The following is a 15,251-nucleotide window of genomic DNA, read 5'->3' as shown; positions in this document are numbered from 1 at the left end:
GAAGAATATTTAAAGAGTTAAAATGGATATAAAGGAAGTGAGAAGAGTATCTGTAGTACTATAAAATAAAATCTGGGACAATCAAAGACTGTGTTCTTTATTTTTACTTTTCAGGTGATGTTCAGCTGGACTATACCTTACTTGCATTTAGTTTTACAGGCCCATATCTGGCCAGTTACTCTTCAATCCCAGAGTTTGTTCTTTCAGTATGGTAAGAATAAAAAAAACAACTACCTTACACCATTTGTATTTAATTCATATTTTTGTGTGACTACTGTTTTAGCATAGATTAAGCTAACAAATGTGGAACACATACTGGTTGCCTTCATCTCTTTTTTTTTTTTTTTTCCTAACTGATCGTTGTCTGCAAAATTTCTGTACCAAAATTGTTATTTATTTTCTAGTATTAGTAGACACTAAAATGGCCGTTAGCTGTAGCAAAGTTAACTTACCTTCTTCCAAATTTTGTTTTTTGGAGTGCTTCCAGAGCCTCCAGCATCAGTTAATTATCTGTTCACTGTTGGAAGTTGAGCACCATGCTGTTTGTGGAAGAAAGTTGCCTGCTGAAAAGAGCAAAAGGGTTCTAAAGCCGATTTGCACTGGTTTGTCCCCCTGGACTGTTCAGTGGTCCTCTTAATTACTTTTGCTTGCTCTTAGTTCTGGCTTATAATTTTGCTCAGTGATTACACTAACTTGGATCACTGAGTTAGATCATAATTTTCTACTCATTGATGTGAAATATTATATAATGAAATGCAGATACAGAAAGTCAGAATATTTAATATTTTAATTGTACTGTAAAATACAATCCTCCTCTTGCCTCCATTGCCAGCAAGCTCCCATTGACTTATGGGACAAGTGGAGTCTGAGCACTTCAAAATAAGTGGGGAGGGTAGAGTAGGAGAAAGGCAAGCAAGGACGTTATAGTCTATATAATCTCAGTTTATTGATGATCTTTTCCTCTACAATTCTAAGTGAAGATGCAGAAACTCCTATAATGTCATAGTAATGAGAACAGATACTATTACAGATGCTTCTTCTTTATCCCTTCTGAGAAAGAATAAAGTTTGCTGTGAACTGCTCATAGACAGTAGTTCAAGAAGGATGCCTGTGAATATCACACTGGAAACCAACAAAGGCTCACTGGCCTGACAGCTGACACACTTGTCACCTACAGAAGTAACGCACATAGTCCAATGTGTTCATTTGTGCTCTTAAACAAAAATGCACCATTCTGAAAGACTTCTCTAGATTATTCTTAAAACCAAAATACCTAGAAATGTTTAAATGCTTTAAAGTAGTAGTAATTTCCATTGCCAAACAATTTTAACCAGTTTGTATCAGCATGTTACAACTATCAGCAGGTAATTGTCATAAAAACCATCCTAAGTCACAAAAAATTTAGTAACAAAATACAATTACATTCGAATATTAAGCTTAGAATGTGTAATAATTTGAAGAGAGGTGGTGAATTTACTGTGAAATCAGGACCTTCATTTTTGTGATTGGATTATCATGTGCATTCATTGAAGATACATGCCTTTATAGGTGTCAGAAATCTCAGTGTTGAGCATTAGATGTCATGACTATATGAGAATTGCACAGCCCCAGTACTTTAAGCAGCTACTTTGGAATCAAGGTATAAGAGATGCTTTGAAAGATGTCAGTCAAAATATAAAGAGCTTGTGGATAACTAAAAGCTGCCTTTCATCTGAGATATTGTATCCCTAATATATTTTTTTTTTTGTTCAAAGGAGAAACTGTCAGATTCCTTTTCAGATACGTGTTCCACTATAGTTTCAGATCTTAGTAAATTATCTACTATAAAACCTGTTGGTGTTACCTGGTAGGTATGAGGCAAGAACATGCCTCATACCTAAAGAAAGATCTTTAGAAACCAAGATATGCTGATAACTTTAAAAGTCAAAATTGTAGTTTATAGCTTGCTGTAATTTTAATGAGGGCTACTGCATATGTGTGAATAATTCCCCTTTTTTGCACACGCTATAAATGTTAACCATTGTTTGCTTCATGGTCATTTCTGTGAGTGAATTTATTACAGCCAGACTAAGGGATTATACTGAATCCATTTACAGCAGTGTATGCATTTTAGATTTCTCCTCTCAGCAATAATGACAAATACCAGCCCTAAATGCTGTTTAGATTAACAGTCAGATAAATTGTCCAATAAATTAAGAAACAATTTTAACCATTTTCTTCAAATTATGTTAATCAGTTTTTGGATAGCACCTAAAAGTGCAAATGCCATCAAATATTAATCTGAATATTGAAAAATATGTAAATTAGAAGAGGAGAACATAAAACAGGTTATACTGGACAAAAGAAAAGTCAGCAGAGAACAGATTCCCAAGCTTTTGTTAGCTACACATAACAGCCCCACACAATCTCTGCCCTGGCTTGTGCCCAAGTTGGTTAATGCAGCTATAGCTTGTATGTCTGCACTCCCAACACAATTACTGTATTACCTAGGTAATTAATTCACAGATAATCATAGGCTGAATGTGGTTTGTTTCCTTATTATCACACCTTCCAGCTGCAAGTATTACAGTCATTATGTTACAGATTGGAAAAGCAAGGCTGGGGTGCTGAAGAGTTAATTGTTTGGGCCTATTTTAGTAGTTACCAATGGAGCTAATGAAAAAAAAAATCCATTTCTCGTGGCCATTGGTCCTTTCGTAAAAGGGAGTGCCTGATAATGTTTCTAAATTGTCAGTTTTGCAATCATTTTCTAGCAGTAATAATTTTATGTGTGGGTAATTAACCACATCCTTTTCATTCTTAAGAGGACCTTTCTGGTTTGACAGCAGAAATTTTTTGTTAGTGACAAAATACTTGTTTTCCAAACTGGATCTTGAACATCAGTCCTAATCACACCCAGACTTTTGCCTTCAATGTTTTAATGGTTTGATTTTCTTTTATTCTCCTTAATGAAGGAACTGGCAAGAAAAGATCCTCCTGTGCAGTGAGCCTCAGCCAGGGCTAACAGGCATCTCTCTGAGTTTTAACCCCATGAATTGGCAGCAGCTGTGTTTTGTTGCTGAGAGCTCCGTTACCATCTGGCGCATTGAAAGGAGCAAGGACGAGTATCACCTGACACCACAGTGAGTGGAACACTCCTCAGGCTAAGAGCAACATCTACAAGTGTATTTTAATAACAAACACTAGCAACACACATCTATTTGCAAATGATTTAGTCCCACTTAGTTCACCTAGCAATTGCAGTCAGTAATTGCTAAATCACAATCACTGTAAATCTGTCTAGTCAATCAAGTGAATTAAATTTATTATTTCATTTCTCAGTACTCACACGACCAGATTATGCATGCCATGAAGCTAATACTAATCAGCTGCTTTGGCAGCCTTGGTCAAAAGCTGTGTGACTGAATAAAGATAGTGCCTAGACTGCTTTTCTGTAAATGGCTATGTTGAGCATTGCTTTTGTAGCTATGAAACCATCAAATTTGGATCAATTTGTTCCTAATAAGCATAGTTAAACAATATCTTGCTGTAATCACAAATTATACCAAAAGCAGTATCAGTTTTTTATGTGATTTCCAACTTCTGTGACTAATTTATAGATCCAGAGAGGATGGCTCTATCAATGCAATTCATTGAGCACAGCAAAACTAGAATTTATTTATGCAAAATGCTTTTTGAGGTTGGTATAAAAGTAGCATGTATCACTCAAGTTGGAGTCATTGAGGTATAAAACCTATGCTTCGAAGTGGCAGTTACTCTACCATTCCCAACTGTGTTTAATCTCATTAACTATTAATGTAATCAACATATTGCCACTTACACAGTTACACTAATGAAAGTATAAACAAGGCCTTAATTTGTGATCTGAAAAAAATACCAAAGGGTTTTGTGCCTTTTGGCATTACAGAATGCATATGTAAATACATAGGCATACTCACTTTTCTTCCATTACTTTTGCAGAAAAAAAAGCCCATTTTGAAAACAGCTTCTCTGTTATGTATCAGCATTTACCATTCATATTTCTTCTCAGACTGTGTCTTTTGCCTTTTCACAGCCCTGTGGAACTCCCTGATGATCAGGGGACTGTGAGTCCTCATGAGGATTTGTTTGTCCCAGCTTCTCGTAATGATGATCCATACTATGGCCCTGATTTGCCAGTTTCAGCCATTGCTGGACTGGAAGGAGATGAAGCAGAAACCTTTGTGGTAGTTACTGAATTTTTTTTCCTTTTTACTATTCCAGGTCATTATACTTTCTATACAAATAGATGTTAATAAATTTGTAATTCTAATGCTTATTAAATAGGTACAACCCACTGAATGAATTTGTTACCTCAACAATATTTTTGAAATCCATTTTGCTAGGAGACTGAGAAAGCACAATGCTGCTGCCTAGTGCAGCACAGTGTTGAGATGTCTGACATAGGTCCTAGCATATATCTGTGCAGTGGAGGTTTGAATCTGTATGCCAGAAGCAGTATGAAGTGTGTCAGCATTTAATTGTGCCCAAGCTAAGATGACCTGCTGAAAACTTGAAAACTTTTTCCCATGCTAAACTGATAGTAACTCTCATGTATCCTTACTTCCCTTTGGGATTGCTTTCTTTTTGATGTTGAAAATGTGTCAAGCTATGGAAACATTTCCAGACAGCAACCCCTGCTTCTGAAATACATTCCCATACCACTCTAAGTGTTGGACCTTGCCATTTGTCTCACTTGTATTTGATTATTTACTTTTTATCCTCCCTTGAGGTGTTTCTTTTTAGAGGCCTCAAAAGTGTTCTTATTTTGTTTGAAATTTACTTTCTCATGAACCTCTTCTTTTCATTGCCTCATGCTTTCACAATGGTAGAGGTTTTTGCCTGTCTAACTGGTTTCCTATGGTTTTCAGGACAATCAAGAACTATAAAAAATATCCTTTATTGATTCTAAATACATGTGAACTGTTCATACTTGAAACCAGTTAGAACATAGAAAGTGAAGATAATATATGCTCATCTGAGGCCTTGTCATTTTCTTCTGCCTTACTGCCTCTTAGGTTATGTGCAGGTAATGAACTCTGCAAACCCCACTTTGTTCTTTATTCTGTAAAATCAATTACAAGAGGTACTGCAGAAAAAGCAGTTCCTGTATTAGGTCTGTGAGGCTCAATAGAATTTGTCCTTGAATGGATGTCATTCTGTTCAGTAGTAGTAGGTTCTTATGCTTGAACTTGCAGAACCGTGTTATGAACTATTCCACATGGAAAAGTTTGTGCTTTCAGCCATACTAGATATATGTACTAGAGATCTCCATAGGGTCTTTGCATTCCCAGCTGCCTTCAAAAAAACCTAGATTTCTTATAGCACCTTCAATGTGATTATGTTCTCCTTATCCATAAAAATATTTCTGGAGTAAGAGTAAACTGTTCTAATAGTCAAAATCATTGAAATTTTCCTTTTCTTTCAAGTTATATGGTAAATATTTTATTTATGACAGTTATTTACTGCCCAGTTTTCTTAGATGGGTGTATTTTGGTTGTCAATATTGGTAGGTAATGAACAACAAGTTATTTAGAAATGAAATGTTTTTTTCCAGAAATACAAGCTGTTGTTCCTTTTGTAGTGGTGGTGGTATGTTTTTTTCCTCTGTTCTAAACTGTGAGGTTCTATATTCACAGCTTAACACTGGGAGGCAATGAATCTCTTTCTGGCATACTTTCACCTTGCTCCAGGATATGGTAGCTGAGTAATTTTTTTTAGGACTTGAATTTATTTTGCCTTACAGCACTAATTCTCTCCTCCATGCATGCCTGTGCACATAAACTCCATCTCTAACTGAGCAGAAAAACTCAGCACTCTCAGATCTTCTAAGCCCTGACACTGGAGGGAAATCACATGCTTATGTCCTGTCAAATTAAGCACTTCTTTCCAACTCCCCAGCACTGAAAAACAAGCCCATTGCCAATCTGCTTGTTTCTTCCTGGAAGTGTGTCAGTGTTCCATACTCCAGACGCACGTACTGAGGCTGGCTATGTACCCAAGTGTAACCACAGCGGGGCAGCAGAGGGAAAGGAATTGAAATATCCTGCAGCTTTCCATCCTTTTCTTTCTTGCATGAGATTTTTCTAGATCAGTTTTCTAAATGTGCTTTACCACACAATCACAGAATATGCTGTGTTGGAAGGGCCCCACAAGGATCATCGAGTCCAGCTCCTGGCCCTGCACAGCACCTCCCCAGGAATCACACCCTGTCCCTGAGAGTCTTGTCCAAACACTTCTTGAACTCTGCCAGCCTTGGTGCTCTGAGCACTTCCTGGAGAGCCTCTTCCAATGCCCAGCCACCCTCTGGTGAAAAATCTTTTTCTAATGTCCGACCTAAACCTCCCCTGATAAAGGCCATTCCTTGGGTCCTGTCACTGTCACCACAGAGCAGAGCTCAGTGCCTGCCCCTGCTCTTCCCCTCCCAAGGAAGTTGTAACTGCAGTGAGGTCTCCCCCCAGTCTCTTCTTCTCCAGGCTGAACAGACCAAGTGACTTTAGCTGCTCTTTATACAGCTTCCCCTCTAGACCCTCAACTATCTTCCTAGCCCTCCTTTGGATACTCTTTAAAGGTTTATCTTTCTTATATGTGACCAAAACTGCTCACAGTATTCAAGGTGAGACAGCACCAGTGCAGAGCAGAGTGGGACATCAAGTCCACGTAAATCAATTTAATCTCTAGCACCAATTTTATTCCATTGTCTTTTTATAAAACTTTTTGTGGCAAGGATCCATCATGGACTGTCTTTTCCCTGATGAGGTGCTACTCAAAAGGGAGAAAAAAAAAAAAGACAGCATTATTATTATTATTATTATTATTATTATTATTATGCACCACCGTACCAATGCACAGTCCAACAAGCAGCCTGGTTTGAGATTTACATAATCTCATCCTAGGATTAGCATATTTTTATGTGTAAAGTCATGGCAGCAAGTACAAAGGAACATTGCAGAAATTGTGTTTACCCAGAAAGCTTCTGTTTTGCAGAAGTTCAGTTACAACCTTCCCAAAGATTTGTGATGTTCAAGCTGTATAAAATCAGTGAAAATGCCTACATTAGATGTTTCTCTGGGTGATGTAAAGCCCTATTTGCTATAAATTTGTTACTGTCAGCCATATTTGATTTCTAAGGTAAATATTAATATACCTTATTTCTGTAACATTTTTCCCCTGAGAAACTAAAAATTCTTTGTAAGCATAAATAGAATGTAAGTTACTTACCCAGAACCATATTACAAGGGCTTAGTATATTTTGATAATGAAATCTTGGTACTTATCAATCTCTGTCCTATGTTTTCATCACAAGTCCATCCATATTTCCTCTTTTTATAGAACCTTTAGTGAGACAGCAGGTGTTTTACAGAATTATAGAACCTTCTTTTTTTTACCCATCATATTGTTTAGTGATCCTCACCACTTCTGCAGACGTGCATGGTGCTTTGAATCCTGTCTTTTAAATGTTCTCCCAAGGTTTTCTTGTGTTTTGTCCCCCTCTTCCCCTCCCTGAATTCTCTTTATTCTGGTTCTTTCTATCATGGTATTTTTATGACCTCTGTTACTGTTGTATCTGAACAGGCCCCTCTCTGTCTTTAATAATATTTGCTGGAGAAGTTCTGTTCTTTGTGGTTTATGGAGGATAGATTTATGAGAGTTATTTTAGCAAAATGAAATTCAAGGCACATGGGAAGTCCAGGTCAGGGATATTTCTAGCACTTATTTGCAGATGACACAAAGATTGACAGAGCTGTTTTACAGAGCAATTTGGTTTATACAATAAGATAAGCTATTCAAACAAAATGTGTTTTAGTACTGCCAGGTATGCAAGAACCACATGTTCACGTTTTGGCTGTAAAGTGGAAGAATATCCTAAAAAGCAGTTTGAAAGGCATTTGTTGTGGTGAGGTCATAATAAGTAACCATTTAAACTGGGGCTTCCAGTGCCCTTCTGGCATTTAAAGAACCTTCTAGGAGCTTAGTATGCTGAATTTTACCATAATCCTATCATTAAAAGTTTGGGAAATGCCCTTGTTATGGTGGGTCATTATCTTTGCGAGGATAGGGAAGATACTGGAGAGTTTTCCAGGCTAGAGATAAAATTGCAACAGATGCAAGTGCTGATGAATAAATCCAGATTTGTTTAATGTAAAAATATATAGTTTTTAATTTAAAATATAATTAATCATTTAAACAAGCTTCTAGAGGGAGAAGTGAGTTCTCCACCACTATCTCCAGACATATACTTTTTTGGAGAATGTTCTTTGTCAAGTTACTGGCTTCAGTGAAGGGATGACTGAATAAAATAATGCTGATGTTAAACGTGATGTCAAACTCCATAAGGTAATGATGTTTTTTTTCCTTTTCTTGGAATGCATTTAACAGCTTGTACAGATATTTGTCAGTTGTTGATTGAACTTGTTTATTTTCATGCTGAAGCCTAGAAATTGTATTAAGACTTCAGTGCATCCCACTGCCCACTGCTGGACTGCAACCTCAGAAATATACATGGGCTGTAAAGAAGGTTATGTTTTGGCAATTGATGCTGAGCAATACAGTGTTTCTGTTCTTCAAGAAAAAGCTGCACCTGGTAAGAAATAGTTGAGTGTTTCATTTAAGCAGGGAGAAAGTAGATAGGTGAAAGGTTTTTGTGCTTTCTTCTGTTCTTCTATTTGGTACCTTACAGAAATTACAAAGCTGTTTTGTAGAACCCTATTTTTTTTTATTAGTACAGTAAACATATGAGAATACCTTTTGATATTCTGTGGGGGTGTTTTTAACACCCAAAAACTTACTTTCATTTTTCTTTGTGAAAAAAACCCCAACAACTAAATACATCAAAACTTATTAAATTAACTATATTTCCAGGAGTCCAGATCTTATTAATCAGCCCTATTAGATTAATATTAAACTATTAATATACCAGCTACTAATAGTAGTACTAACAGCACTACTTTTTTTCTATTAGTTATGTACCAATAATTTATTTGTTTTGCATGAAATGTTGGATAATCTTCATTTACTGTGTTAGATAGAGTTAGAAGTGATCTTTGAGGGCTTATGAGTCTTCAAAAAATAAATCTGAAGCAATGTGGTTTAATAGCATTCCTTAGTGCCAGCTCTTACACAGACTATTCTGTAATGAAAACAAGGCTGCAAACACTGCCAGGCTTTACTGCAGAGTGTATGAAGCACTGAGAGTGAACAGAAGATATCTTTGGCTTCAAACAAAGAAATCTGGTTTTAATTTATTCTGGAATGGGAGGACCTCTGATTGATTGCAACTCACCAACGTGGTTTGTGTGCCCCATATGTATTTCCACCTGCTTTTTTTTCATGGGGACCTTTAGCGGGCTGTGACTGACTGAAGTTTCAAGTCAAGGGAAGCCCATTTTAGACCTTTTTCTGAGAATCCTGAGGTGTCTCCTCTGCTAATGCCACTACCCTTCTGTGCCCATTCAGAGGGCTTCTAAATGAATGATGCTGAGACACAGCCAACAAAAATTGTTCCTTAGGCAATCTGTGCCCCATCATCCTTTGATGGGATGGAAGGTGTCAGTCCTGTGGTGCACATTTGGTCAGGTCTAGGAGTACTGGAATATGCTTCTCCCTAGGATAGAGCTGTTTCCCTAACAAGCACTGTGCTATTAGTGCTAATAGATAATCTCCTGGTAATCTTATTTTCTTCTGTTTACATACAGTATACGATTTTTTAAGATGCAGCAAGTATCCTGCCTTCATTTTTGATAGTTAACACCAAAATGGAAGGCTGCTTTTAAAACAACCTAACAAACCAGCATTATTTCTCTTTTTGAAACTATCAGGCTGTTAAATTCAGCAAATCAGGAGTTGTAAATCATCAAGAAATAAAAACCTGAAGTGTGACCAGAAATGTTTTTGTCAGTAGAGTAGAAGGCAACAAGAATATTGGACATTTGGGCTTTCCTTGGCCTGGGTGTTTGTCTTTGAGTCTTATCCTAAAACTGTATAACAAAATGCTCTGTATTTATATTATACTGAAGCTTCTGCTTAATTTAAAACAGACTGCAATTTGTATCTATTTAGCAGAATGCTTAAGTGCATGGCCAGCTTTAGGCACATGCTGCATTCCTGATATGGTGTTGCAAACGGAATCATAAGCAGCCACATTTCACTGAGGCATTGTTTTCAGAGTGGCTGAATTTTCCTTGTAAGTGTATCTAAAAAAAATCATTGTTAGAAATAAGAATACCATAACTTGATACTAGAAGGAAGATAAATCTGCATCTGAACCACTCTCCACACCAAGTCCATGTTATCTCCTTTTTACAGCTGTAAACTGAATAACAGAACTGTGCCTGCTCAATTGCATAGATAGCAGAAATGGTAGATACTGAGGAAAAATGCACGTATTTCATTTACCATACTGAACCTGGCTTTTGTTCAGTAGAGTGGAATAGAACTGACTTGTATTGCAATATTGACCTACAAACAAGGTTGACATTATAAATTATTTTCTTTTGTGCAGAGTTCATGCAGAAAATAGGAGATGTGGTGTCCTATGCTCGTAGAGAAGTGCAGAAAAAGAAAGGTATTTCCACGTTCAAATGAAGCTAATAGATTTTTAAGCAGCACTGCTGATGGCTGGGAGTAACAATATGTGAATAGAGCTGGAAGCCACTGGTTAGAAAAACTCATCTCACGTGGCCTCTGTAAGACACGTTGTTGGCAATCTTACGTGTGTTTGCATGATAAAAGATTAATAGCTTTTGTGCTAAGACACAGCCAAATTAAAAGCCTCAGGAGAAACAGTGGCAGTGGAAAAAATTCTGTTCTAATTTAAACTGGAATAAGTGATGCTAGAAGAGGTTCCCTACTGCTTAGTTTTAGCATTTCTTCAGAACTGCAATCACTCATAATTTACCTGAGTTAGGATTTAGGGGTTTGTCTCAAACACTTTGTTTTGGGCACCACAGTACAAAAAAGAATGGACGAAGTTCAGCACATTTCCACAAATGTTGTTACAGTCTTAGTACACGACATACAAATTTGGTGTGAGAAAACTATGTTTGTTCAGCCTGGAGAAAAGGAAATGAGGGATTTTACTATTGCTTTAGCTATCCAATGAAAGGTTACAGAGAAGATATAACCAAAGGACACAGTTTACATCAACAGGAATTCTGGATATATATTAGGAAATAAATACTTTCACAGTGAAGGTAGTCAGACATTGGGACAAGTTGCCCTGAGAAGATATGGAATTTCCATTTTTGGGTATATCCAAATCTTAGCTGATATGACTGTGGACAACATAATCCAGTTTTGAAGTTGGTTCTGAGTTTGCAGTCAGCTCTGTGCTGACCAGGAGGTTGGATTACAGGACTTCTAGGATCCCTTCCAATATAAATGACTCTATCATCCTTTTACTCACAAATAAATAGTAAATTATCCCAGATTTGGAGTTGCAACACATTGTTGAAATAAATTAAATTTGATATTTTATGTTGGTTTTGTGCTTTCAGGTGGCAAACCAAGCAATCTACAAAACCCAGTTTTACTTGCCATGGCATTTTGTAATGAGGGACTGTACGCAGCTGGATGTGTAAGGCATCCTTTATGCTTTTAACTTATTCTGAGTGTGTGAAAATCTACATTCAAATGGAATATATTTGCAGAGTTCACTGCAAAGACAGGAGTTAGGAAAAAGTGAGGGGCTGCAGGACTATAAAGTTCCTCTCTGGTGCTGGTCATAACAAATATTACTTTGTTGAGACTCGACACAAGGGAGCAGAGTCTGAAAAGATTCCATTTTTGTAGTCAAACAATAAAAGACAATCCTGGTTTTATTTAAGAATACTGTAGAGGAACAGAAAAGAAGGAAAGGAGAGAAAATCGCCAATAATTATTGCCAAAGAATTGCCAAATTATTTTGTGTAAAATCTAACTCAATATCTAGCCCAATCTGACAATACCATTATACATTCCTGCTTAACTGAGGGACAAATTCTTATACTGTCTCAAAAACACCAGTATGAAATCTAAAGTATTGTCTAATGAGAGAGTGTGTTGTTATCAAACATGGACTGTCACTAAGATTGTATTAAAGAACATCTTTATGTTCAACAGATTTATTCTTCCAGTTTAGAGTCCTTTTGATTTAAACATACTGAAGAAAAATGACACCGTTGGTGACGGGATGCAGTTAAACACTGCTGCTCTAGTGATTTTCAAAAGATCTTGCAGTTTAGTTTTCCAGATAATATAAGTGATATAGACCTCACGTGGATTTGTACTTTTCTGCACAGGAGGGCATTTTAATCTTTTATCACATCAAAGATCTGCAGTATGAGATAAAAATCTGTGCTGATATCTCAGAGCCCATATCCAGCCTCCTATTTTCTCCTGATTACACCAGTCTGCTGCTTGTCACTGACCAGGTACAACATTTGAGATAACAGCACTACATAATGGTATATTCCTGGGATTCTATATGAATATGCTGATTCTATTAGTACAAAATATTTAATGTAATCACACAAGGCAACAAATTATATCAGAGGTGAATATAGTCCATTCTGGGTTTTTACTTAAAATTGGAAAGTCTTTTAATGTAGCACAGAAGAGTTGTCTCCTACAGATGGTGGAATATAAATCTGGCCTAATATAAACCTAACCTAATGTTGAGATTTCCCAACAGAAATCTTTGTGTATGTATAGTTGAGTATATATTCAGGGTCTTTCCTGTCCAAGTCATGGATCTACTGGGCATGAATTCCAGGCCTGATGTGTCCCTGCACACAGGAGGGAGAAAAATGGAGCTTGAGTCTATCAGACCTACTGTGACTCTGCAGTAGAGTTGTCCTCTGTACTGACATGAAATTTTGTGTTGGTGTAGAATATTTATTCATTTCTGGAGTAACATGAAATTGGGTGTGTTTAAATTATTTTATTAAAGCAAGTTTGAGAAACAAAACTTCTTGAAAATATGGTTAGCTGGAGTGCTTTAAAAGGAACTAACATCATCTTCAGCAAGTGTAAATTAATATAATCCACTAAACTCAGATGAATCCTACTGGGCACTTTCTACCTCAGGTTAGAGTCAAATACAAAAGAGTGAAGCTCAGAAAGATGGGGGGGGGGGTTGAAGTCTTTGAAAGCTTCTAATGAAAAGTTTCATATCCCAGTGATGGACTATTTCTCTTTATTTGTCAGGGGACAGTCTATAGTTATAGACCTGTCCATAGTGGAGAAGCTGTCAAACTCTTGGACACATCCAGCAGTTGTTTTCTGGCAGCTGATTTTCTGACTCCAGGGAACAACTACTGTGTGGTAAGAAATTGTATTATTTCTAATTTAGAATAGTGGCTCTTTTCAGGTAGCCAATATGTTGCTAAGGCACAAAATGAAAAGCCTTGCAGAAATCAGGGTTCTTCTGGTATTTGTTACAGTTGTGAAACTTCTCATTAAGGAAGTAAATGGCATTAATTCAGCTATAGTCTATAAAAGGGTCAGAACTTGCCTTGGAATGCAGGTTGGATAATTTATGTTGTTTTGGTTTTGCTGCTGAGTGTGTGAGTTAGATTGTTCAGGAAGATAGCTGAGCAAAAGATGGATTCAGTTCAGAGAACTGATGTTGTCCAACAATTGCTACTGATGTTTTCAGCCCTCTGCACAGATTGGAACATCCTGAGAGATACCTCTGTGCTGGGTCCAGGCACAAAGAAGGCCTTACTCATGCACCTGTCCATTCTTAGAAATTCCTTGCTTTTTATTGTCTTTTACTCCTGCAAGACATATATTTTAGCCACCAATTCATTTACAGGCCATGAATTGTCCAGGTAGCCAGCCTAGAAAACCTGGGGTCATAGTCTATTAAGTTGGCTGAATCTCTGTTCACCATTAGCACAGGAAGGCTAAATTTTACCTGACTGTATATGAGTAGTGTGAAGGTTGAGTGATCTCTTCTTGTAAGCCTTGCTACTTGTAATTGTGGAATTACAAGATTACCTGGATATAGGAAGAACTCAAATATTGTTTTGATCTCTATCATTTTTAATGTGAGAAAATTAGACCTCTCCTCAAGGCCTTTCCTATGCAGATAAAATTATAAGCAGGTTATTCTATTGCTGGCAGAATGGCAAGAGTGTTAATAACCTAACAAATTTTGCCCTAAATTGTCTAACTCTGCTTAAAGCTGCAGGAATACACAAAAATTTTTGAAAGTATTCCTTAAGCAGGTGTACCTTGCAGCAGCTGGATTTAATTAAAAGCTAAATAATCCAAAGTGAAACAGTAACACTTAATCTGCTGTGCTCAGGAATTAGTTGAATCTATATTCTATAGGAGATCATTAATCACTTCCAGACTATTTGGTTATTTCATGCTCTTTTGACTCTGTTTTTCTCTGTTCAACAGTCTGTAACAATTTCAGGTGAAGTACAAGTTTGGTCCTTGGAAGATGGAACTTTGCTCAGCAAGCTAAACCTTGGTATTGAGGTAACTAGGAGTTTATGTCATAACTGATACTTAAAATTTTCTATATTTTTTCAATTGATAGCATAATATTCCACAGATTTGGATCAATAGTGCTGAGGACAGTTCAGTAACGTCTTTGAGCAACTCATGGATGAAATTTAAAGAATATCTTTCAGAATGTTTCCTTGAGCTAATCCTGTCATGTGTTTATCCTGACTACAAAGCTATTTCAGCCATATGTCCTCATGATGCATCTTTAAGCACATCTTTGTAAAAATATCTAAATTTTTAATGGTATTCCTTTTCTTTTTAATGAGTAACAGAAAAGTTTCAAAAGTATAAAAGCTAAATGCTTTGATAATGAAAAGCAGATTTTAAGAATTGAGTTGATAAAAGTATTTCAAACTGTTAATGCTTTGTCCTGATTTAAGATGCAGTCAAACCCTGAAATCTGACATAGTAAAGAAAAAAATCCCTTTCTCTAACAGCTGTATGCACAACAGTGCACTCTTTTATTTAGATGAAACTTCTTTCTCTTAAAATCTGGAGAGTGGATATAATGGTTGCTTTTCTTCTGGAAAGAACAGAATTAACTTTTGATATGTAGCTACAAAGCATAGATAAAATTTCCCTTATGTCTCTAAATACTTTCTATGTTAAAAACATGTTTTTTAAATAAACCACTTGGGGTTTCTTATTCAAATTTTAGGGACTTTTAAATAGGAAAGGAAATTGCATACTAACAAATAGCATAGCATATAAAAATATGTTGAACTGTTAAGTAT

At 36.5% G+C, this 15,251-nt stretch overlaps 1 protein-coding gene across 1 annotated transcript in view; it reads left to right on the top strand.

The window, feature by feature from the left end:
- CFAP43 (cilia and flagella associated protein 43) overlaps positions 1 to 15,251 on the top strand; it is a 43,066-nt gene that overhangs the window by 3,250 nt on the left and 24,565 nt on the right. Inside the window, exons 3-11 of the mRNA XM_088168524.1 lie at positions 115 to 211; positions 2,955 to 3,122; positions 4,055 to 4,205; positions 8,452 to 8,602; positions 10,520 to 10,582; positions 11,514 to 11,593; positions 12,297 to 12,428; positions 13,204 to 13,320; positions 14,407 to 14,487. Coding sequence (XP_088024650.1) covers positions 115 to 211; positions 2,955 to 3,122; positions 4,055 to 4,205; positions 8,452 to 8,602; positions 10,520 to 10,582; positions 11,514 to 11,593; positions 12,297 to 12,428; positions 13,204 to 13,320; positions 14,407 to 14,487 — 1,040 coding nt within the window. The remainder of the gene's footprint in view (positions 1 to 114; positions 212 to 2,954; positions 3,123 to 4,054; positions 4,206 to 8,451; positions 8,603 to 10,519; positions 10,583 to 11,513; positions 11,594 to 12,296; positions 12,429 to 13,203; positions 13,321 to 14,406; positions 14,488 to 15,251) is intronic.

This window comes from Sturnus vulgaris, chromosome 8 (genome assembly GCF_052056855.1).
Source record: "Sturnus vulgaris isolate bStuVul1 chromosome 8, bStuVul1.hap1, whole genome shotgun sequence".
Classification (NCBI taxonomy): Eukaryota; Metazoa; Chordata; class Aves; order Passeriformes; family Sturnidae; genus Sturnus; species Sturnus vulgaris.
Note: the sequence above shows the minus strand (reverse complement) of the source record. Positions and strands in the feature narration are given on the sequence as shown.